This window comes from Diuraphis noxia, unplaced genomic scaffold, assembly GCF_037042655.1.
Source record: "Diuraphis noxia isolate RWA-SAM2 unplaced genomic scaffold, SU_Dnox_SAM2 contig0002, whole genome shotgun sequence".
Classification (NCBI taxonomy): domain Eukaryota; kingdom Metazoa; phylum Arthropoda; class Insecta; order Hemiptera; family Aphididae; genus Diuraphis; species Diuraphis noxia.
In genome coordinates this window covers 13,816,862-13,844,568 of record NW_028301712.1, presented here as the reverse complement: position 1 = coordinate 13,844,568, position 27,707 = coordinate 13,816,862, and the positions used below count along the sequence as shown (strand labels likewise).

The following is a 27,707-nucleotide window of genomic DNA, read 5'->3' as shown; positions in this document are numbered from 1 at the left end:
AGTGACAATTATATTAGCAATGTCTCTTTCTGTCTTGCTATACATAAAATAGATAAATTACCAAATCTTTCTTGTCTCACACTACTTCTTAACCAATTTTTTATACGCCTCATTGAGGAAGATGATCGTTCGCATGTAGTTGAACTTATAGGTATTGTTACTGCAATTTGTAACAGCTTATATAAATTTGGATAGATTAAAATCAAAATCATTTTTCGAGACTTTTAAACAATTATGTGCAACAACCATTTCGGATCTTAAACTGTCGATTGATATATTCACAATATCCTTAAAGGAAAAAAAAATATCGTACTATATCGTATGTGAGTCGTGAGTGTAGGACGTAGGGATATAAATTATGGAACTAAGTTATCCATTGTTCATTTTTTTATTGTACTGCTTATTCTGTATTCTGTATACCTATCTCTACTTATAGTTTTTATTCATTATTCATAAGAAACATTGGTATAAGTACTTAACTATTCACCGAATAATATCAACAATGAAAAATTATATACCGTAATATGATAGGTAGATTATAATGTAAAATGTTCAAATTACTTTCTCAAATGTAAAATAAAATTGTAAGATCACCTCGAAAAACAAAAAATGATAAGGTCCAAACGTAGAGATGTTAAATTAAAATTTTGTTTTGGTAATTTACCGAAAAAAATGTACGTACACTTTATAAATTTGGTAAATTTTGATAATTTTGGTATGTTACCATACTCCTCTCGGCTGAATTTTCATGAGCTTATAATTATGGTAAACATATTTTTTTTTTTTTTTTTACTGGATAGTACGGTGTTAAACTAAGGTGGTCCTTATAAGCTTAATTTTAAATTGTTGTGCCCGATCCCCCTAAATAGGTTCCAATATGTATAAAAATTATGGACAGGAAATTTGAACAAGGTCAGATAAGTTTAACCGGTGCCCCAAAACCCTAAAATGTTTAAATTAATTAATTGTTATTATTATTTATTATATAAATTGTTATTTAAATTAATAAATGTTAAAATTAAACCAATATTTTAAGAAAAAAAAAATTTTTATTTTAATACACTAGGTATAAGTATATATAGAGGTACCTACACATAATACAGGATAAGCAATACAATTAAAAATTAACAACTGATAACTTAGTTTCATAAATTATATACCTACGTTCTACACTCACGACTCACCTACGATATATGTAGCTCAAATAGTTCACTAGTTCGATAGTTAGGTATAGGTACTATTCGAGTGTTTACCTTTTTTTTAAATTTTGCATAGTATACGTATAATTCAAAAAATAAAGATCTATAAAAGTAAATTTCTTTGTCATTATATTAAGCGTTAAAAACTTAAAAACGAATAATCGATTAAAAAAAAATTATTTTTGCAGCGTTTTTAAACTTAATATAGTCCTAGGAATATTGTACCAAGAGGGGGTGGGGTATAAAAATATCCTAGGCAAATTAAACCCCCTCCCGGTATAATATTGATGAGTAATTCATACCGGGGGGGGTAATATTATATTAGGAAAATCTTATCCCCTATGGAGGTATAAATGTCCTAGGATATTCATATTTCATACCGAGGGTAAAATTATCCTAGGAAAATCTTACCCCCCCACCCCCCACCCACCGGTAACATTATTCGGGGGTAAGATATGCCTACGACACCGGTATTCCTACTTTTACCTTAACATATATTTATTATTTTGTGTATGAGTGATTATATAGTATGCGTTTAAATTACACAGCCGCATACAATCATTTTTACCATTTTTCCTATTTCGTAAATCCACAAAATTACATATAAAATATACTACAATGTACAATGTACATATTAGATATATAATACACGTACATGGTTCATCAGTATTTGCTCGACCATTGCAGTTCGACCTACTCGTAATATCTCGTTTGCTAACACCAGCATACCGCTGTTGTAGCCTTGTAGGTATAATAATACGCACATCGTAGTATTTCGATATGATTGGTTATATTGTATTTTAATATAAGAAATATTTTACCTGACACATAAAAAATTAAAAATACATATACTTATAATTCTGAACAGATACGCAAAACAGTGTTTTTTTTTTCTTCGGCGGTCGCACATATTATTATAATTTATAATAATATTATAGTACGTACCTTGTGGGGTGAGTGAGGAGGTATGAGTGTGAAATGGATCCTGCGGTAAAAGTATACGGTGTTATAACGTAAAGTGTGCGCTGTATCTATATACAAAAAAAAGTGTATATTTTAGTCCATGTACATATAATCCGCGGACGGGTCATTTTTCGAAAACCTTATAAGTATATATTATTATTATATAGGTACACATAAGGGTCGTACGGTTGTGTATAAATAAATGGGACGCAGGTAAATATCATAATGTATAGTGTGTGTACACAAGCGAATATATAAACTGCACGCCCCACACGCTATACCTAGCTTCTGGTACACCCGGTCACAGCCCACAACGGTAGTCAAACAGTGACCCGCGGGGATCGAGTTTCACGGGTTCACGACTATGGTATAACGCGGTATCCGTTCACGTTTTATCGTATTTACGATATTATAATATTATAGTCGCGCTATAATTTACGAAGAAAAAACCAAGTGTATCCGACGGATGACAGCGGATCCACGTATTTATATTATATACAATATTATAATATAAAATATATTTATATTTTATATAAATCAGCAACGTATATTATTATACCGTGACACAATAATTGTGTAATACGCGTAATATCACTGGATACGTATACTCCAATATATACGTCCCGATTGTCCACCCTCACTGCTCGTGCGAAGGGAAATAATTTATTACAACGTGTCATCAGCTGTCTACGCGTACTACTCACATACACACACACACACACACACATAATGTTATATTATAATATTGTATGTTATTGTCGTATAATACATTTTCTTAAATGATACAATTTTTGATTTCATAACCACAACTGTCATCGTACGTATACAGCCGGTATAATACTCGATGGAATCTCTGACATCATTTTATATTTTAATACATTTAGTATTGTGGGATTAGCGCATCGTGAATAATCAAACATTTCGCGTATTATAAAATTGAGTTGATTCAATAATAGAAATAAATTGCGAAGAAGTCCATACTGGTCCACAGAGAAAATTATTTTGGAAAAACGAAAAACAATTTATGAAATATAAGATGGTAAATAAAAAAAATTGTGTGGTACCTTAGGTGCATGCAGTCGTAACTGTTTAAAATGGTTTGTGTAGGTATTGAAAATATAAGTTTGATAGGTATTTCATTGATTTTTCATACGCATACCTACCTCTATATTCTACATTACGTTGTAGCCTGAAGTTGATCACTTTTTTAGAAATATTGGGAAGGGACATATTTATTCACACGCATTTTTAACTGTGCGCATATTAAGGTTACGTGAGCTGAATAAAATCATTCGAAAACACCGCAGGGTTTTTTTTTTTTTGTGTAATAGGTAGGTGCGCTACACTGAATTTAATACTTTAATACGGAATTCGTTAAGGAAAAAAGTGTGTTGACGCGTACCTAGTACGAAATTATAAAATGTGTAATATGAAACATGAATAATGTACTACAGTGTTTGTGTTATTTTAATAATTGATAACAAATAACAATTAATGAAATTTATTTAATCATTATGGAATAAGGGCTTAGCCCAACATTTACTTAGGTTTTATTATAGGCAATAAAAAAAAAAGGTGATATAAGTGAAAATAAATGAAAATCCTGAAGTAATAATGGTATGGTATTAAGTAAATAATAATATATCTATGCCCCTAAATTACCCATTTTAAATTTTATTTGTGTGGTTTGTAAAACATTTTTAAACCAAGTACCAAGAACACGATTCCATGTACCAAACCTTAACAGCGAACTAGATAGAACTAAATAGTTACATGTGAAAAACCATATATCAATTTCCAACTTTCAAGTACATTAGTATTAGGCACCAGCCATACCTAATAATAAATTCATAATTAAGGTTTGTAAAGCAATCTAATTCATAATATGGAATATACTCTTAATAGTTACTTTGTATACATTACAAATACTAATACCCTGGGTGTAAGTAACTAAATGTGTATGAATAAGTTTATAATGAGATTATAATGTCTATATACATTCATAAGAGAACAATTTAATATGTGAAACTGTGAAGAAAATCGATGTAGCATTGTAACTTACACAGGTAAGATCTCGTGAACAAAAATCTTGACATTAGCATTTGAAGGAAAAAAATAGCGTTTATCAAAAATAGTAATTATTTTGTTTGAATAAGTACCTACAGTTATTTTTTATATATTCAATATCTTTACTCTGCAAAACCTCTTATATTATGTATCGTTGGGGCCGTCCTAATGAATTACGAAGCTCTTTTTGTAGAGTAAAAAGGCAGGACATGAAATATGATTATTGTCAGATAGCCCTTTACAAAGAGGCAAGGGAGCAAATAGACTTGAAAAATTTAGTATCTAGCCTACTTTGATTTAGAAATAAGTAAATGCATTAATAACACATAAATATAACGTCATACACTTAAAGGTCTTACAATTAATACAGTTAATAATATCGATAAAATAAGTCGATCAATATTTTTTTTTCTATAGACATGTTCTTCCAGTTAACCTATTTCACCTATTAAATCTAACTTTTTCTTGGGGAGTGCTTTGAAGAAAGTTTTTACTTTTCTTTTTTTTTTATTAATTTTAGCTTTACAAATTTAATTTTAATAATTTTAAAATTATACTTTATATTTTAGTTACTATATATTCTGTGGCACGAGTGAAGTAACCCGTGTCCCGACCAAAACGCAATCGAATTAGCGCATGTATGCACGCCACAGTGCGAACTGTAGAGGAAAAAGTGGGGGAAACGGAGCCTATAGTACCGCTAACCTGCTGTCGTCAGTCTGCATGCGCGAAATGGATTCCTTCTCTCGTAGCGCGGAGTGAAATATACATTAATTTTATTATAATAATTTTCCACTACCTATAATCTAATGCTCAATACCTATATTAATGGGAGGTAGGTATAGCGTATTATAGCGTATTATAGCGTATCACATCAACAAAAATGTCTTCAATGGTAATACTTTCGCACCTCGTTGATAAATCGAATTTTGATATTTTATTTTTTATTTAAATGATGAAAACTTTTTTCAGGTCAGATCAAAGAGCCATAATTTTAATTTTACTTTTAATATTGTTATAAAAAATATTATGCATTATTCAAATGCACCTATAACTTAGCTTTTACAATTATAATTTTCAAAATCAAGCTTTGATCCCAACGGTGGAATGTTGGTTTATTAAAAAAAAAAAATTAACAGAATTCGACATTTTACAGAACGTGAAAGTTTTTCGCTTAGTTCAGAGAAATTTGTTCAAAACGGCTCTTACGAGTCCTATGCTTCTTTAATCACTAACTCTTTTAAAATTCGATACTTTCATTTAACGTCATCTAATATATAGGTAGAAAGTAAAAACTCTTAAAATTAAACAATTGAATGTATCAATTAAATATGTTTTAGTAACATTTTATTTACTCATCGATTTTGGATTTTTTATTTTTTATAAGTCTGATTATTTGTAATTATGTGTTACTAAGTCAGTCCCAATAGTATTTAAATAATGAAAATATAAAATTGTGCTGTTTTTTTTTTTTTATGCATAGTAGATGTGGGGATGAAATTGTTATAGTTATAAACTATAAGGCCAAAACAATTTGTATTTAAAAACAAAGATACCTAGTAGTTTGTAGCTTAAGCTTTTGGGAGATGCATAGGTATGTGGTTAAAAGATATTTAATATATTATATAGTTCAGCAGTTGAAGTAGCTACATTGTTTAGATGCACTTAGTGGTATCTAAATTGTATAACAAATTGAACCAGAACTAAATGGTTGATGAAATAATCAATGAAATAATCAATTTCTCATATAGGTACTCATTCGCCAGCAGCCTCATCAATCATCATAGTTCATTAAATACATATTCTTGATATCTTATAAGGTAGGTAGTTTTTTTGGTTTTGATACTATTTAGACATTAGGTAGGTACCTTTTTTTTTCTCTGTTAACTGGCAATACACCCACCACCTGGAACGGTGGTTGGTAGTTATAAGCCAAGAGTGTGATTAATTGGTAGGTTCTGTCATAGTTTAATGATATATTATATTTTATAATTTTGAATACCTCTACCTATCTATCTATATATTTTAGAAGAAATTGGAGAGATGACGATTTTTTAACTTAAACCAAGCTTTTCTAAAAACTAGTAGATGCCCTACCAATTATAATTACTTTTTACATTATAATAATTGGTAATCTTGATTAGTTAAGGATTAGGCAAACAATTAGGTTTCACCAAATTTTGAGCCTTCTTATAATATTATCCTAAAAAATAACAGAGACACTTATATTATGCTGTCCATGATCATGAATACTGTTTATACGGAATTTATAAATTGTTTTCACCATAATAAAAAAAAAAATAATAATACAAGACACTTCTAATAGAAATTGTTTTTATTTAATATGTAAACTATTAACCATTTTAATAACCGTAATTAATATTAGGTATATGCAATCAGTACGTTTGGTTTGATTTCATTTACAAATGAAAAAAAAAATTGTACAAAAAAAAAAATATATATAATGTTTAGTTATATAAATAAATGGAACTTTCACATGCTAATTTATGCGTAGATACATACGAATATACAATATGCGGTAATTTTAAAATTTAGCATGCAATATGTTTATATCTTAGAGCTTCTTCTACAGTCTCGTTGCCCTTTTTTTTTCATACAAGTTAGTGCCAAGCTCTAAAGTATAAAAGACTTTTAAACTACTCTCCTAAGTAAATAAAATAAATATATTATAAAAAAGAAAAAAGATATAAAATACAAATTATTTATTTTTTAAATATAAATTGATAAAATTACTAACAGTTAAAAAATTATACAACTACGTGTAATGAATATAATATCGTCTTTTTTTTTATTAGAATTTTTGGAATGTTGTTTTATTATTATTAAAATTTACAATGGAATCAATATCATCTATACAGTATGCCACAATAATATTATATATTTAATAGAAAAATAAACTAAGCACAGTCAAATATTTAAACTTTACATATTATTTTGTTCAACTACCTACTTAGTTTGATGTGGAAAACTAAATTCGAATAGAAAATTTAGTTTTTCTATTACAATCCACCTATAATGTATTGTAACACACAATACAAAATGTTCAGTAGAACCCCGTGGCAGACTATAATATAATATTATTACAATAATTAATAATTATTTTTGATATTAAAAAAAAAAAAAATACAATACAATACAATTAATAAACATCTCAGTAACATATTTGATCACATTACTTATATTTACTTTTAGAATAACTAGTAAATGTAAAAATGTCCACTAGCACTATTACAATGATAGTTATGCCAGAGACAACACTATTTAAATTGTTGAACAAGACAATCTACACAACAATAGTACGTTTGTCAAAAGTCTTCACATGGTGAATTATTTAAAATTAAATCATAACATTAATAAGGGCTATTGAAATTGTATTATTCTCTTTTCAGTTATTATTCTATAGTGTAAGTATTGATGATTATAAGAAAAAAATTACTGTTGAAAATATTATGGTGTAATAAATGTAATGAAACTACCAAATGGAACGTGCTCAAACGCATATTATTATGATTAAAAATTTCTTATTTAAGTTAACATTATTAAAATGATGCTTCACATCCGAAAATCGAATATGCCTTGGATATGTAATACCCATAAACATATAATCATTTTATAAATTTGAACACATAACATTATTATATGAAACATAATTTGTAATAAAAATAAAACAAAAATTATTTACACAATTCATTTTTTTTTTTAGTTTGAATAGATTAGTAATTATGTGAATAAAAATAAAATATTATAATTCTAGTAACCGGTACCGAAAAATTACCTTGATATTGAGCGTAGATAATAAAGAAATATTGATGGGACATACACTTTAGAGAAATATTCATTGAATATCAGGACATCAATTTACATGGGTTTAGACAGCAATGTATATAACAGGAGAATTTGGTAATCCATTTTTATGGCATAACCATAGTGTGAATAATATTAGGCCCATTGATTTCATTATTTGTATACATCAACTCAAAAAAAACTTTTTCCTTGCTGCCAAAAGACATAAACTGTTCATCCAAAAACTATTGCGGTGTCGAACATATATGAGACTGTCCATTCCATCCCTTAATTATCTAAGCTAATGTGTACATACTAAATAATAGAGATTTGAATCTGACAGCTATTTCTTTGTGTTATGTTCCATTTTAATAATAAATCAAAAATCAAAGTAGATATCTACATAATTATAGTCTCTTTGAAATAATTCACTACTCACTATGATAAAGGTTACAAATAATGTGAAAGTAAATTAATTATCTTTAGTTGTGCATTGAAAAATTACCATACTATGTTGGAAGACAGTAAAATATATTAATGTGATAACAATGTGCAAAACAAATGTGTATGGACTAATCATATTATTTTAATATAAGTTATATTCAAATTTTGTGTAAAATATGTAAAGTTGTTATTGAAATTAAAATTTTTAAAGTAGGTAGTAACTCCATTGTTTCTGATGTTTAGTTGAAAATAAACAGACAATTTTGATTTACAATTATTAAATAAATTGTAAGTATCTGATAATGTTTTATGTGTACAATTGTATTAGGTGAAAAAAATCAGAATTCTAGATAAAATCTTTTGATATTAAAAAGACAAGTAAATTAGTTTGCGTTCCTCTTAAAATTGGTGTCTATTTAAGTTTACGTTTAACCTAACATTAAATTTTTAACTATAAATAAACGAGGGAAACATAATATTTACAATTTTTAAACTTTATTATAGTAATAATAATTAGTAAAAAGCAGAATATAATAATATATATTTGTAAGTATTTTAAATGTTAAAACAACTCAAATATTATGATAAAATAACTATTTAAAAATAATAAGTTATAAATATTTAAGACATAATATATTATGTGGATGTATTCTTTAAAAAAGTAAAATCACTAGAAAAATAAGTATGTTTATAATAATATTATTTACAACAAGTCTGCTTTGGTTTTGGTAAATAAAAAAGTAAAAAAATAAAACAAAACAATACAGTTAAGACGAGTAAACTTTGGTGGTTATTATTTACAGGACAAAATTGACATTTATCTAATGATAATAATAATAAAAAAAAACGACCTGACTTAATAGGTATAAGTTATGAGTAACTTTACTAAATTAAATCAAAGTCTTAATATTTGGCGAAAAACAATAAACATATTATATAGACTATGTTTATAAAATAAATTACGTAATTAAAGCGTGTAAAATATGTTCTAAATGAAAAAAAAGATTATAATATATAATATATAATATATAAATATTTATAAAGACTTCCAAAATAACTATCACATATTTTTAAATTTGTCAGCAAATCTAAAAAAAAAAAAATGTTATTTCTATAACTTACTTTTCTAAGTAAAAAAAAAAAAAAAAAAAAAATCGACTGGGAATTAGAAACTTATGTCGACCTTTATGACATATTAATAATAATAATTATACATAAAAGTGGATGATTACGTCATATAAGTATAATTATATTGTATAATAAACGCGTCTACAACTGCCTGCCGATGAAACGACGACAACGTTTCATCGGTGTGTGTCTGTGTATACATTGTGTCAATTCATATAAGATGAATAATAATAATAATAATAATAATCAACAATTATTATTATCATCACTGTAAACGGAGCAAAGTCGTTGTCAAAATGTGTACAGAGCTAGTCACGGGGAAAAAATATGTAAGCAAATCGAAGACACACAACAGACAACCGACCACCACTAACGGATCATCACACGCCCGCTCTGTATATGAAACTGCACGGAGCTTGTGGCTGGGGTTGTTGAAGTTGCAGTTGTTGTTGCTGTTGGAGTTGTTGTTGCTGTTGGAGTTGTTGCTGCTGCTGCTGTTGTTGTTGTTGCTGCTGCTGCTGCTGCTGCTGTTGAATCTGTTGTTGTTGCAGTTGCAGTTGTTGTTGCTGTTGCTGTTGTGACGACGGTTGTTGCTGCTGCGGTGTTATGCGTGCGGCCAATGAAGGCGATGCCGGCGGTGACGGCGACGAGCTCGGAGGGGAAGGCGATGACGAGCTGCTAGCGTTCGCGTTATGTTGACGCGGTGGTCTTGCCCTCCCCTCCGACGCACCTCAGAGGTACACTTTTTTCACGCTGCGGGTCGTCCCGAAACCGTCCCGGTGGTGATAATTGTTTCCTTCGTTCTGCAAGCATACACATTTCGCGTTATTATAATATTATAATTTTTGATTCATTTTTTATATATATATATTATACATATATAGGTACATACATATTTGAGGAATGATGCAAAAATAAAAACAATTTTAGGATTGTTCTATCTATATACTTTTAAATTATTACTTTTTTTTGTGTTGCCTATTAATTTACTGAATTTACAAAATTCCTTATTTACTGATTTCTAGAAATTTATTCTTGAGAGGATCAAATTTTGCAAGGTATTTTTATTTAAAAATCCAAGTCAGGATTTTATAAGGTAGTGTGTTATCATTATATGCGCCGATGTGTCGAAACGTATATTAACGCCAGGACGTCAGCTGTCGAAGGGAAGAAGAAGAAAAATCCATATTATATTAGTTTGAAAAAAACCTGCAGTTACATTATGTACGCACGGATTATGATACAGATATTATATAGTACGCAAACCAAACCAAACCAATATATATATAATATTATAATACGTTAGCCACATTTATTATACAGAATTTTTTTTATTTTTTTTCTGTAATACGACGCTAGAATAACATTTTCGCAGATTTCAAGGAAAATGAGGGTACGGGTTTAATATTTTTTACAAACATTCATACCACAACAAGTAGGTATATATATCTACCTAATATTTTTTAATGCGGCGGATACGTGACATTGGTATACAAGTTGCAATAGAAATAATTAATGAAAGGAATTAACTAGGTAAAAACTATGTAATACAATACATTTTGTACTCATAAAATAATAATAATAATAATAATAAATACAAATTCGTTATTATTACTCATAATTATTAATAATTTCACGATACTCTATTTGAAATTAAACCAGAGTCGGGCGGTGATAAGTTTTCGTCGGATTACATAAACCCCGCTTTGGTACCTAAAGTCTTTGCAGAGGCTTCAAAAACCCGCTTCTGAACTCTACGCACGAGTTGTCCGCTCCCCGCACTGATCTCATTTTGAACGGAGTATAATAAATAAAGATATAAGTAGGCAATATTAATTTAAAGAGTAAGCTACAGTTAGTAGTTATAAGTATACTTTACAAATTAGTGATACTGATTAAACAGCATTTGTCAGTTAATTTATATATATATCTTGGGTACAGTGTTGTAACAAGTTAAAAATTATTAAAGACCATACTAATGTTTATAATGATATTATTTACAACATAATGTCTGCTTTGGTTTTGGTAAATAAAACAATACAGTTAAGACGAGTAAACTTTGATGGACCGTTCCAATTATCGTCGAGCACTAGGATTTGGTTGTTGTATGTATAGGTCATCATATTAAACTAACAATATACTTAGTGTGAGTTATGTGTCGTTATTTACTTTGTGTTCCCTCTGCGACCGGAGCGTTCCGAAATGATCGCGGATATTCTGCTGTTGCGAATAGTAACTGTCTTGAGCGCCGTTCGGTTGGAACTGGGTGAAGCCCATCGGCGGCATCGGTGCGTGTCTCAACGTGGCTTTCGGTGAACCGTGTATCACCTTGTTCGGCGGTATTAACACTGGCTCGGCGTACGTGACCTCCTCTTGCGGCAGCAGTTTGGGCTCTCCAAGTCTTCTCCTGCAACGTTTTTTTTTTTTTTTTTATAGACGACAGTATTAAAATAACGACGCATAGTTATATTATACGCGTAAATCATGATTTTTTTTTTTTTACATGACACTCGTAACGAACGTTTCACTTATAATTAGGGAAGGGTTATGATATTTTTAATTTATTTTCAGTACGAATGTCTTAAAAACCCGCCCTCTATAATACTGGGTAAGTGGTATAATCCTACAGTCACGTATACGGAAAAAATCTATAAAAGAGTGGGGCCCCCCCGCTGAGGTTCACAAGTACAATGGCTTTTAAATAAATTTTAAATGACCACGTCGAAGAAAATATTTTTTGTGAACATATCAGGAAGCGTTCCTTGGGATGAACCCCAAAACCACCACTTGCAAACACGCTAGTTGGTGCCTGGACGATAATTTAACGAAAATATCTGTATAGTTTAAATGGAGTATTGAAGACTTATGTGCCTTGATTAATCTCGTGTATAAAACAAATTGGAAACACGAAAAGCAGCTAGTTTACGGGAATTTAATCATACGACGCTGTCTTTTATTTTTACTTTTTACGAACAATAATATTATCATCATAACGGTCAACCATTCGAAAAATTAAAACTTCGTCTATGATGTGTTTTCTAAGATAACGAAAACAAAGTTCAACCGAAACTGGATAATTTAGGTATGGTCATTTTTATTATTTTCGTAATTTGATACAATTTCGTCGAATGCTCACCGTGCTGGTTACACGGTATTGGATGATATTATATTTTGACACGTTTGTGTGGTAAAATACCTATATAATATACACTGACTAGTGACTATTGACTATATTCATTATTCCTATACATAGGCAGTTTATTTTATATGCAGTTTTGTATACAGCAGTCGTTATTATCATCACAGCGCTAGGATTGATATATATATATATATATATATATATATAAATCATATTATATATTAAAACATAATACATAAATAAATGTGCCTATAGCACAATGCACACGCACACATATTATATACATCAGTCCAAACGAATTATTATTATTACAGTATATAAGGTTCTCAACCCCTTGTAGTATGTACTGTACATATACATGTGTATATAGTTCCCTTGGCAACGCTATTATAGTGTGTATGTATGTGTGTGTGTATTTGTGTGTATATAATATTCCACAAAGTCTGCCAAAAGAGTGGTACCGTCAGTAATACATATAAAAGCTTCCCCGAAGGGTGTTTATAATTACTTCGTATAACTATTGCTTGTTGTTGTTGTTTTTTTATTTTATTTTAATGAACTATAGTAGGTTTTTTTTAGTACGAAGCTAGATTTTTTAAATGATACAACATTGTGGAGTTATCTTATTTCTATTTTATGCGATTTGAAAACTACTGTGAGTTGTAAATCGTATACAATTATACAGATTTAGGTATTAGGTTATGTCGTTTGCAACGTTAGCCAAAAAAAATGATACTTACAGAATTCAAACAATTAATATACCTAGATATAAACATAAAATGATCATTTACATTTCAATAATAGCATATAATATATACCGTGTGTTCATCAATTTAGGGAACACTGAATTTCTCGGCCGGATTATGTTGGAATAAATAGAATTTTTTTTTAAAAGCTAGTACACTTTCAAATAAATTTCAAATTTTTAGCACTCTTGGTATGTGCATGCGCAATGCAACTTATTTTTTTTTAAATAGTAACTGGTATTTTTGATACCAAATTCGGATAGACTGATTTTTTTAAAGTTATATTGACCAATTGACTATGGCTTTAATACCAAAATTGACTGAACGAGAGCCATTCAAATTTCGATAAATAATACATTTTAACAATTCATTATAAAATTCATAAAACCAATTATAATTATTTATTATTGATTACTTTTTGAATATTTTTACGTATACAGGTGTAATCAATTTAATTTTATATCCATATTATGTTAATATTATTTATAACACGTATAAAAAAAAAAAATACGTAAAAATATTCAAAAAGTAACCAATAATAAATAATTATAAATAATAATTCTTTATGCCTAGTAATATAAATAAAAATTTTAGTAGTCAAATTGCTTTTTATTAAAAATATAAAATATAATTTTTAATTATGCTTTCATAGAGGAAAATTATTAATTATTAATTAAGTTTTAAAATATAACAATTCGAAGGGTATAATTTATATTTGCATACAAATTAATAACTTAATATTTTTTTTAAATGCGAAAAACCTATATGAAATATTAGTTTAAATACAATAAATAAATAAACAAATTCAGATATAAAAAAGTAATAACTAGAAAAATATCAGAATATTTCTCGAAAATATGTAAAAATTATCTTCTGGAAAAAACACAGAGAAACACAGTTACCGGCGATTTAGAAAATCCTATCATTAAATGAATATTTTAGGTATTTTTGAGTAGGTAATAACATAATTCTTTAAGCATTCCCTATATTGACCGGAAATTTCAAAAAAAAAATGCCTGAATGACAAGAAATTTATATAATGATCGTCGATCGATTATAATACGTTATTTTATATTTTAGAGAGTAGATATACCATGAGTAGGTGCACATAAATTATGTTATCGAGTTGCTAAAATTTTAAAATTTGCAAAGTATAAATAATCATTCTGTTGGTTTCATGTTAGTTATCGACAAATTTTGTATTTATTCTTTAAATTAATGTTGATACATACAATAATAATTAGAAAATCATAATTTTTCTTTTTATTTTATAGTCAATCTTTAAATAAAAGCTATGTTTCATCTACATTTACTGTCATAATATTATGGATTCTATACATTATCCGAACATTTTTTTATACACACAAATCTCCACTTCGCCCCCAGCTTTGAACCGTTGAGTTGTGAACACTCGAACCTTCATGGCTCTATGTAAAATAAAAGGTCACTTGAAATATGCTATATTAATATATATATATCATAATCTTGAATATAATATACAATACGAATTATTAAAATTAATAAATAACAACAGATGATTTTTTTTTACTAATATTTTAGGTCAAGTGATTTTACACCAAGCAGTTATAATTTATTCTAAAGACTATTAACGCAAGGCGTTAAAAAAAAAAAAAAAACAAACAAACAAAAAAAAAAACCGTAATAATTATAATAGAAAACGTAAAAATGGATATTTTTTATTTCTTTGCCCAAAAATAAAAAAAAAAAATAAATAATTTAGTCTAATCATGAACCAATTATTCCCTTCAAAGATTATTTGATATTTTTATTCAAAAAAGTTGTAGTTATAGTTCATCTAAAGCATGAGTGATCAATGATTATGTAGAACCTACTTATGAGTTAACTACTAATTCAACGTTCGACATCTGTGCTCATTTAATCTGTTAAAAAATGATTTGCGTTTTAAAGTGAAAATCCTGTAAAATTACTTTGCAACAGAAAAAATAAAAAATAAAATAAATTAACACAGATAATATAAGTTTATCGATTTTATATGGTTACAAAAGGTTTAGTGATTTTAAACAAAAAGTTTAGAGTACTTTATAAATAAAACAACTGACGCAAAGGTTTTACAAAAAAACAACATAATTTTGTACTATAGAGGTTATAGGGATAATTTTTATTTATTAAATGTCAACATATTTACAACCAGAATGGCAAAATGTATGAAAAATGTTAATTTGTTTTAAATAAATAGTTTTAATAATTATATGAGCACAGTTTGAAGTTTAAATTAGTAGAATAGCAGACCACAACCTTTTTGGAGTGCCTACCTATACACAGTCCCCGTCATTTTATTTTAATGGTACCTATAAGCTTTAAATGTGTATATGAATGGAAAAAAAAACTAATTATTAATATTCAGTAATAATTACACATAAATACATTACACATACACACAAAAAAATGTGCTATAGGTAGGTAATGGAAAACATAATAGAAATATAGATTTATAAACAAACTTTAATGGAACCTGTTTATATATATTATATATTATAAACCACTAAATTGACCAGGGAAAATTAGTATAAATGGAACATTACGCGATCATGTGGTGCGACTATTATATACCTAGTACTTATTTCAACGGGTACTCACGCGTTCATGTTGTGCCGTTGTTCGAAATATTCATATTCGGTGTCCGGGTATGGTAAATTGTCGTCTTCGCTCTTCGTGCACCGCCTGGCGCATGCGTAACCGGCCAGAAAACCAGTCAGCAACGCAGCCAAGCACGCGGCAAACACGGCCGTCAGCACAGTTTCCATAGTGTAGCTGCCGTCTTGGCGTTCGTCCACCCTTACGTCATCGTTGTTGGTACCTTTACGTGGGACAAAAATAAAAATAATGAACAACCAAAGACAAATTCGTATTGGATAACCTGGCGGGCACCGTTTGACCAATTCGTATATACAACAGTCATCAATGTACTGCAGACAAGTTACCGTTAAAAATGTATGTTATTGAAGAATAAGTGTACAACATTGGTAAGCTTTTTGAAAATTATGCTTAACAGTAATGACCATGAACTTAATTTTTAAAAAAATATTGACGAAAACACGTACATTCCCTATTTCCCACACCAAAAAGAAAAACATAGTCCATAAAGTATATAAAATAAATGTACCTATACATAATAAAATACAAATGTTACAATAAAAACCAGCCGAATAATATCAACAAATGGACTGTTTATCATCGATGTATATGCTAATTAAAACATATATAGTCTCAATATAGATAAGGCAAAGTAATTTGGGTTATATGAGGTATGTATTAAATAACTAATTCCTCAGGTTAATATAGACATTTTTTAATAAGTTTATTGAAATCTATATTTTCAATTTGGTGTTGAAATATGTGCCTTAAAATAGTTTAAAAAAAAAACAATGTAGGTAAGTATACATTGATACGTGCAAAAATGATTCCATTTATAATTATGCTCGCATGATTAATGAAATCTTAGATTGAAATAGTTAGTTATTATCGTCGTTCAATTGTTATTTTTTTTTACACTTAAACAATTTTAGTTCACAATTTTTAACCATGTAGAGAAAAAAAAATACAACAAACTGCAAGACAAAAAGCAAATTGATGGAATTTAGTCGGGACGGCAACCGCAGGTAGCAATGCTATAAAAAAGAATAATCCCGTTTTAAACGTATGGTAATTCTAATTCGTGTCCCCATAATTTATGCACGGCAGACGCTATATATTTTAGGTATAGCTCAGAGCGTATATGATCTGAAACGCTTGTATACCTACGTAAGTGTTGTTTCAAAATTAGCCAGAAACGTATACCAGAATGTATATGTTTTGTAATAAAACAAAATGCACCGTACCAAAAACAGTTTGACCCTTTTTGCCAATTGCAATTTTTTTACACTGTTGAAAACACCACACGTTTGAATAAATCGATTTTCCATCACTAAGAAACTTTGGGTGTAACCAGGCACTTTTGAGACATACTGTATATTGTATAATATAGGTATTCATATATTCTATTGTATATATTATGTATCCAAAATCAGTATGAATTATATACCATATACACGAACATTACATACCAATGGCATCGATCATAATATATGGTATATGATGGTTTGCCTACGTAAAATTGCATAGGTAATTTAAAAGTGGGATTTTTATGAATACATTTTGCTCCGGGTAGGTTGAGATGACCTGAATGGTAAATATATACTAGGTACAATGAAGAAAATTACCATAGGTACTACATGGATACTGCATCGATGCACATATTATTATAATTTAACTCACCGAATGGTGGAGCTTGATCATCTTGTGACAGGTTTATCGTATCGCCGACATCTTCGATCGATTTTCCAATAGCGCCGCTCTGGGCGTTAGAAGCGAATCCAATGCTCGAGTCTTTTCTGCTGTTAGAAGCTGAAAAAGTGGCCGAACAAAAAAATGCATTAACTTAACGGAAACGAATATTGATCATTAAAAAAATCGCGAAAGACACATAATCATAACTGTTATATTATAAACTTTAATATAATATAATATTATGGTTAAAAATCGAATGAATTTTTAATGGTAAACACTTATATTTTATATTATCTCGAAAAGTAAAAGCTCCATTAAACAATTTATTAATGAGAACTCTTGAATAATAAATGGAACTGTGTATATGAAATTGTATAAAATGTTTGTGCGTTGTATACGATCTTCTACAACTACTATATGCATTTAAATATACTTATTAGTTATACATACATATAAATAAATATATATATAAGTTAACTAGTTATCTATATATTACTTTGATGTCAATTTTGGTACAATATTATGTATGTCAGTCGTTTAAAAATATAATTATCATCCTGCATTGAAATGTTAAATTTAAATTGTATTATATTATAATTCAAAAATTAAAATTATATCAGTAAAAATTCAATATTTCCATTTAATGAGTGTTTATCAGTGAAAATCGTCATCCAGGAAATATATCATATGCATATACTTTGTTAATACTATACTGCAGTGGACAGTCTATAACCAGTAATTATTATTATTTATTCATGCAATATCCTTAGTAACAGTAATTTTAAATGGTTTATTTTTTTTTTAAATATAATCCAAGAAATATTGTGATTACCTTTTAAGCTAAATTAAACATTTTAAGCATAATATATAAACAGATACATGATGATTTCCTCAAAAAGTTTTTTGTTTTATCAAATATACTTATTTATATTTATGAATAAAGAATTTCTAGGTAACTAATTTAGACTTTGATAGAGTTTTAAATTTTACTTTATAGCATTTTTTTTACTATTATGAAATAATATTAAAATAAACTATAAAGCATATAAAATTATGAGTTGATAAATCATATGTTTTTTTGCATAATAAATAAATAAAGTATAATATTAGCCATGAAGTATTTATGGTATTATTATAGTATGGTATCTTTTTAATGTTCTATGATATTAGTATTAAAAATGTCAAATGCACAATTAAAATTAGTAAATTCATGTAAATTAAATGCTTTTGTTCATTTATGGCGAGTTCTAATTCATTTTTTTTTTGTTTCTAAATTATAGTTAAACTTATAAGTAAATGCGTAGCATACAATGACTTTCAAGTAGTTTTCACCCATATTTGCTCGCATAGAGATAACTATAAATTTTTATTATTAAGTAAGTTCAACAGTTAAATCAAAACTAAAAGTCACTTAATTTTAATTTATCCCCAAAACGCAGTTAAATTTCAAAGTCTTCTGTTTCACAAAAATAAATCAAGAATGACATTGGAGGTGATTACAAGGAAATATTTGTTGTTCCTTGTAACTTTGAACCAACTCACGCTTATTACACCTATTATTTAATAGTATTTTATGGCGATTCGTTAAACGTAAGACACTCATTTAAATTAAGAGTGTACTATGCGTTAAATTAATCACCCCGTATATCGTTGTTTTGAAATATATTAATTTGTTCTCACCCGAAGGGCATTCGTGGTGTAATCCGGTCTGAATGTTCTGGATGAATTCGTTCCATCGAGTGGTAGGCACTTCACGCATGGAACGGCATTTCTTGTAGACTTTGTCAAATGCACAATACGGATCTTGGAGACCAATGCATTCGCTGAGAACAACGGAATCGGAACGTCATTAAAATATTATCGGTTGCTGCTGATGCAGGGTTTTGGGATTATATCATTATAATTGTTATACGACATTTTTGAACGCCCAGCTGCAGGGTTACGATAACAATCAACTATAAGAGAACTATAGCAGGGGATATATAATAAAATTATAAGGCATATTGTCAGAAATTCTATGGCGATTGAGATTAATTATTGCGTTTTTGTTCTAAAAAAACGTTCGATATATAATAATATGTATATATTATTTTATGTCTTATGGCATAATTTATTATTATATTTGTTAGAATTTTCGAAATATTAAGACTATCACGACTCGACAGCATGGTACAAGTTATTAAGAATTTTCTTGAGAATTTTATCGTTTTTTTTCCTCCTTTACGCAATTTTCGAAACTATTTACCAAAGTTAATAATAAAAATATTACATTTATTATTTGTTTGAAAAACGGTTCAGGAGTAAAGTGTTGAAATTTGAATAATATAAATATTTAAGAATTTATACATAGGTACAAGGTACATATATACAAACACATTACAAACGAAATATAATCAAAACTTTGATTACCTAACCAACTTACAAAAAAAAAAAAAAAAAAACTTTAACCGAGTAAAAGTTACGGAGTAGAAAATATGTTCTCGTGTGATGGATACAAAGTTTGTTGCAACAAAGAAATATTAAATCCATTCGATGAATATGACTTTATACACAACAATTATATTAATTATTCATTATCAAATCATAACGATAACGGATAATTATTATAATAATTACCCGCAAGTGACTATAAGTGCATTTTGACATCTGTCCAGTGGAAGCGATACTACTTGTCTGTCGGTAACGACCAGCAGTCTCTTTTCTTCGAGTTTTATGTTTCGCACGGCTGTGGTAGTGCCGGGACCGCCAAACTCGTACAGCTCTTCGATGACCACCGGGCTCACTTTTTCGTTGGTGTCCGCGCTGGCCGCGTTTATTGCTTTCAGTACTTTTCCGCTATCTACAATGTCGAATAGACGTTTATATACATATACATAAAAACAGCGTCGCTATGTATACGCGGGGCACACATCACAAATCGTCGAGGAATATATTATTTCTATCTGGTTCAAACGTAAGACCCAACAAATCTTGGCGATGTCGTGACCTTTATATATACATCACGGCGTATTTTAAGTGTATTGAAATAGTAATCATAATTACATATAGATATAGAATATTATAACGATGCCATAATAATATTATAGTGAATGCGCCACGAAGTCAGACACTCGAAAGTGTAGACGATTGGAAACTAAACGGATTAACGACAGTGTAAGCAGAGCGTAATATTATGCTCATATTATATATTATAGGTAATCACTTTCATGGCGTGAAACAAACACCCCAGTGAGTTTACCACGTAATACCATCTACATATCAACAACATACAGTCATGCGAAATCAAATCGTTTAGTCGTTAAAACATATATATATATATATATATATATATATATATATATATATATATATATTATATAAGTAGGTATATAATAAACGCTTATGTATTATAACGTTATATTAAACAGCGGCGTAATAATTAAAGAGCGAGATTGAAAGTTAATGTAAATTTTAAAACATCTAAAATTGTTTTAAATAAACAGACGTTAATGTGAACAAAGATTTATTACTATACACAAGGTATACAGTGTTGTACTGAAAGCACAATGATGCGTGTGTTAATTATGATAATTATAATTGATTCATACAGCAGTATAATAATAAGTTATCAATGACCTAAATATGAAAATAAAAATAGGAGTAAATAGGAATCCTCACATTGTATATTATACTGTTTGACGTAACAGCAATACAGAGAAGATAACAGTGAATGCCTTCTAAATGCAGGAACAATGCATTCTTACAAAACACTAGAACAGTGAATACCACCCAAAAGGGGCTTCTAAAAGACTTCATTGATATTATCGGAGCTTTCAGTTGAAACACTGTGGTAGGGTTTGTACAATAGGGACTAGCCAGGACACGTGACATTCGTAGGCCCATCCCATCGAGTGAATTTGAAACCTCGTGCTTTCAATCGCACGCGGTTGCATATCATACATACGGTATACCCCACAACTAGGATTGATCATCTTAACTTTATAATATTGTGGATACAGTCCCAAAGTTAAATCTTTGATTTTACCTGTTCCGATAAAGAGGACGTCGTAGGTCTTCCCATCGATGGCTTTCACTTGCGGGTCCACTGCGATCACCGTGAACCTATAACTGCGTGAGCGGAGACGAACGCAAATAGAGAAAATCAAATCAAAAATAACGATCAGGCAATGCTACTATATATTTAGATAACACATACGTGAAAACACCAACACTGTGGTATGTGTGGTAAGGCGGTAACACTTACTTGACACTCGTGCGGACGATGATTGGCTGTTGGTAGAACGACCTGACTGCTTCGTCCATCAGCGAATGGCTTTTGATGAAATTCAACGTGAGGTCAGGCAGTGTCCGGGAATCGTTGGCACATTGGCCAGGTCTGGGGTCCGGCACCTTGGACCCGGGTACTGGTAGCCAATTGTTGTTCATGTAGGTCTGTTCCTTGAACTCACCCTCGAACGAGTCGAGCACGTCAGACAGTGAAAAAGCGCACACCGCCGACCCCGTGATACTGTTTACCGGTGTTGTGAACACGCCGTACATCATGAAATGCTGTTTGGTCCCATAGACACCTTGCACCAGGTCTGTCGACGATTCTGCAGAGAGGAAACAAATTAATAAAAACATAGACACGACAAAATGTATTGTAATGTTGATGTTATGGGGTTCATTATATATTGTTACTGCGACGTACCTATATCGTAAATATGCGTTAACTGCGTTAAAATAATTCTAGTACATACAATCACACGCGTATGTAAGTACCAAGCGCTCCTAAAATTGTAAGTATAAATCAAAAATCAAATCAAAATTCAATGGGAGAGGGACAAAAAAGGTTATACCTAAATTTAAAAGGTTATAATATTTGCAACCATAGATTCCAAATTAAATTTGTGCAATTTTTATTATACAATATATAACATAATTATTTACAACAATGCACGTCGTGTTGTACGATGGGCAACAGGTTTATAATGATGGGCAAGTGAAGAGACATTTTATTGAAAGAATTTCGGAATTACCAAAAATTTAAATTGCAAGATTTTAATTCAACATATTATTGATTTATAATTGAGTATTTTATATTCGATTGATGTAAGTATAGGTTAAATATATTTTAAGTCTAAAATAGTCGACCAAATAATCGACATAGGTATAAGTATATTAATTACGTCTAGGTGTTTATATCAGAATGAAAATAATAACCGTATTCTGAGGAAATTTGTATAATCACTATACATTAATATATTAATATTAAATATTAAAAATATACCTCTGAACTGCGACTATAATTAAATAAATTTATATGCATAATGAACGATATTAATAAATCCATGTTATTAAACTAAATGTATATACATTAACAAGACGTATATTTAATATAACAAATGGACTAGTAGACACGGTAAAGAGTCAATAGTCCATAAATAAACGGGTGGTAAAATAAAACCTAACACAATAGCAGAAAAAAATGTTTAAAAAGTAATCGTTGAAAGTAGTAGAACACTATACTTAAATAATAACATTGATGTCACCAAAAGTTTATAATAATGCTTTACATATTTTCATAACGTATCCTCATCAAAAATTTGTTAGATTTTACTAATAAATTTTAAAATTGTCAATATTTTTAGTGGATATCAGTTAATATTATAGATCTCTGAATCAAGAGGTTCCTATAAAAATTCTCGTTCCTGTAGATTTCTAGATGGTCCAAGAATGGTGCCGTTTTTGGAAATGCAAAAAAAATCTTATATCTTACAATTTTTTTTTTTCAAATAATAGAGAACCTATTTCATAAACTTAAATTAAAATTATATTTTATATACTGTAATAGAGCAACGGTATTTATGGAAAAATTAAATAATGGGAATCGTTTTGATATGTTATTCAACTATTATTTAACGTTTGTTTAACTTGATAGGAAAAATATTTTGTACAAAATATATACCGGTTTTTGGTCTTGATAGTCGAAATAATTTATATTTTATGACACACCGTTACTATAACACCACGTCACTGATAACCACATAATAACTTACTGCATTGAGTGACAAGTGACTTTATCAAATTATTAGTTATACATAAATTTAAAACTGTTGTAACGTGTCAATTCAGTCATACGTAATTTTTTTAAAACTACATCCATTTTTCTATAACGTCGTTAAATACAATCGACGCATATTTTTACTATTATTATATTTATAATTGTGTGTTTTGATAAATACCTCTTATTAAGATCACCAGAAAGAAATATTTGTAAGATTCCTACAACTACGAAGATTTCGATTTTAAATTTACAGCTTTATTATTGCAGTAGGTAAATATTTTAACTGCCTAATTAATTATTTTAAGTAAATATCTGTTATAAGTAACTCAATATCTACTAATAGATAAGTGGATTGGAAGTGTTAGTACCTACTACGTGTTCTTATCCAACATAATATCATAGTTGATTTAATGTAATATTTTAATCTATCACATGAATAAATATAATACAATACAATTTACAATGATAATACGACTATTGTTTTTGTTAAATGTTTATTTTATTGTGTTTTTACTATGAGTGTTTAATAGATTGAAAAAAAAAATAACAAATTAGTTGAAGTTTTACTTTGAAGATAGTTCTGTTTTTTTTTTTTAAACATTTGAAATGAACATTTTTGAAAAAACATTTGAAATAAAGACATTATATTTTAAAATAATAATTGATAAAAAAATAATTTATTAGGTATCGTGAATCGATCAAATACCCACGGTCATTTTCGGGAATAATATTCTTCTCCAGGATTGCCAGTTCATTTACGTTTACAGGAATTTCCCAATCATAATCATACGTCTACACAGAGATTCAGATTGATTCACTAATGTGACTCAACTGTTTGTAGAACATAATCAATACTCTTTCGGGTCAGTGTAGCCGATACTAATGAGCTGATAAAAAAAAATATAATCCTCCTTCACATCAAACGGGTATATATATAAAAAAAAACCATGCCCCAAATAATTAAGTTTGCGGCACGTGAATAGTATAATGATTGTTGAAAATTGAGTCGATCAAAGTCTTGTATGTGGATACGTATTATTTTACTAAGTGTGTATATGTTACATGCGAGTTTGGACACACTTGGCTGATTAAGTGGTTTTTGAGTGGCCTATCTTTTGAACACTCGAACGCCGAAGTTAAAAATTGTTTACAGTCTACTTAATGCGGGACGTACCTACTTAAAAATGTATATTATTAAACGTCAATTCCACATAAATATCTTGCCTCTTATTCGAGGATGTTACTGGACCGTAATTCAAAGGGAAGCCGATTTAAATAAATCACTTATCATATTAAAAGAAATACTAAACACTTATATAAGCATTGGAATAAAGGAATCCGGTATTCGAGATGCTCAAAACATCATATAAAAAATGTATTATAAAATTGATGCTGCAGTACAACTATTTCAATATTTTGTGTTCATATCTAAAACAGTAACTATACATAAGTGTACGTACACATCAAGTACAAAAATGTAAGTAGTAGTCAAATATTATGAAAAAATAATAATATGACCATTACTATATAATTAGACGATTTGAACTATTGTTATAATATACTGTATTATGATTTTGAAGTTACTCAAGAATTTCAAAAATCAGTATTAGGTCATACAAAAACACAACAATCATTAATAAATTAAAGTTAATAAACAGGCGACGCCGCGATCCTGTTCTTTAGTGAATCACTCCTTGTACTATTAGAATATTTTTATAGAGTTTATAATATCATATTACAAGAACAATGATTGGAGTTGCAAGAAGAAAACAGAAACTGTTTGAGCACTGCAGCACAACAGAGTAGTAACCTAACCCTAACCTACGGGGTATATACGAGTTCGATTTTTTTTTTTCGTTATATATTATAATAAACATAGCTTTGTAGTGTAAAATATATACAGAGTGTGCACGTGCGTCGCGATTACAATATATTATTATGTACCGTAATGCGCCGCATACAGTAGGATCGGTGCAGCCGTTATCCCCTATCCAGACTCGAGGGGAATACGAAATTGCATTAGGCACTGAAGAAAATCGAGCTTTGGCACACACACATGGCACAGCGTATATTATTGAGCCGCGGCGGAGAGGGCGCCTCTAAGAAAACAAGATGTTATTATATTATTATTATATTCTAGGCAGAATTATATCCGTAACATTGTATCCTGCACGTATTATCTACGAGCTCAGGCTAAAATTCAATTTATCATTTTTTTTTGTGTTTTGTGTTTAGCAGTCCGGTCGTTGACACGTTTCATCACACAAAATATGTTATCATATTATTACACTATACATTGTGTCTGAATATTAACGATGATAACATTTATGATATTTTTATACGGTGAATCGGCAAGTTTTGAATTTCGTTCGTCTGCACACACCACCGCATACATTGTGTATCCAAAAATTTTTTCTATATAATGTGCACTGCTATAAGGGACAGTCGGTGTACTTGAAATAATTCTGTGCACAAATTCAATTTGAGCATCCAGTAAACACTATGTGTCGATAGAAATACTCAGAGAATGAGAGAATATTATAATAATATATATTATGTAGAATATCTATCATCCGGCAGTACGACCCGGCTATCGCTGTTTCCCTAAAATACAAAATATTATGTTAAAAAAAAAAAATGTCAAGCCACATTAATATGTGATGTGTTTTGAATTCAAATGTCTACTGATATATCGGACGACAACGTTTGATAAATAATGTCACAAAATTAATACCTATCTATTTCAATGCACATAATAACGACATTCTGAAATACAGATAAGTTTAATTGTGTAAACAAGAATATTGTACTAAATAATAATTATTATTCGTTTACAATATTACGTTCAGTGCAGTTCAAAAGCAACAATAATTTAGTTTTTCAGATTACGAAAAATTAAATTTTTACCAAAAAAAAAAACAATTCCTTTAAAGGTATGCGTGTATAACTTTATTATTTATTACAGTAACACATTTTGTATAAGTATAATTTATGAAGTGCAAAATAATATAATATAGTTACTCTGACAATTAAGTTAATAGTTTAATTATTTTTCGGCAGTTACTATTTGAAATTGTTTGTGTTAGTAGTTTTAAGTAGTTTTTTGTTTGCAATCGTCTGCAAAATTATTAACACAATACTCACAGTAATTGAAATTAACGAATGAACACAACTTAACTAAATATGTATGAAAACATAATTGAATTTATATAGAATAAATCAATATTGAACATCATATTAAGTAATATACGACTATATAGCAGAAATGCGGTCATATAGTTATAATAATATGGTAGGTAGGTACATTTCATAATAATAGTTGGTACTTCCGACACAATATGAGAAGGGCAATTTAAATTATGTTCGATGGTATTATATAATAATTTTAGTGGATACCACGATTGAATATATACTGCACAACGAACTATGATAAGAACATTAAATATGATTCCTGAAGTGTCGCCGATAAACTGTTGATAAGAATAAACAACTAGTGCTTATTAATTATATTCCTTATTATTTCATGATTATCACTTTTTTTTACCACGTAAAATTCAATTTTTTATTTTTGTTGGTTAATTTCGGTTTGTGTAAATATCAAATATCAAACGCGTCAGTTTATTATACTACCGAAAATTACAATACATCGCGCCGGAATACAAATAATATACAATTCTTATCTCAGTCAAAAGTTGCAGAAGACGCTTCAGAGGTCTCGCAATGACAATCGTTACATTTGATGGTCGGTTGGTCAATAACCGAATTTCGAAACGAGATAATGTACTTTGGTATATATATGAGCAGGAAAAAGTAGTAGGCACCTAAGTGTTTTGTGTTAATTTTATTGACTCGACGCTGAATAA

General features: G+C 29.1%; 1 protein-coding gene across 1 annotated transcript in view; it reads right to left on the bottom strand.

Moving 5' to 3' along the window:
* Window positions 1–10,119: 10,119 nt before the first annotated feature.
* Window positions 10,120–27,707, bottom strand: part of Sema1a (semaphorin 1a) — a 181,459-nt gene continuing 163,871 nt past the window's right edge. Inside the window, exons 11-19 of the mRNA XM_089218855.1 lie at window positions 22,042–22,390; window positions 21,823–21,905; window positions 20,415–20,637; window positions 19,479–19,621; window positions 17,787–17,915; window positions 16,110–16,329; window positions 11,775–12,012; window positions 10,336–10,408; window positions 10,120–10,256 (exon numbers count right to left, since the gene is read on the bottom strand). Coding sequence (XP_089074981.1) covers window positions 10,337–10,408; window positions 11,775–12,012; window positions 16,110–16,329; window positions 17,787–17,915; window positions 19,479–19,621; window positions 20,415–20,637; window positions 21,823–21,905; window positions 22,042–22,390 — 1,457 coding nt within the window. The 3' untranslated portion in view covers window positions 10,120–10,256; window position 10,336. The remainder of the gene's footprint in view (window positions 10,257–10,335; window positions 10,409–11,774; window positions 12,013–16,109; window positions 16,330–17,786; window positions 17,916–19,478; window positions 19,622–20,414; window positions 20,638–21,822; window positions 21,906–22,041; window positions 22,391–27,707) is intronic.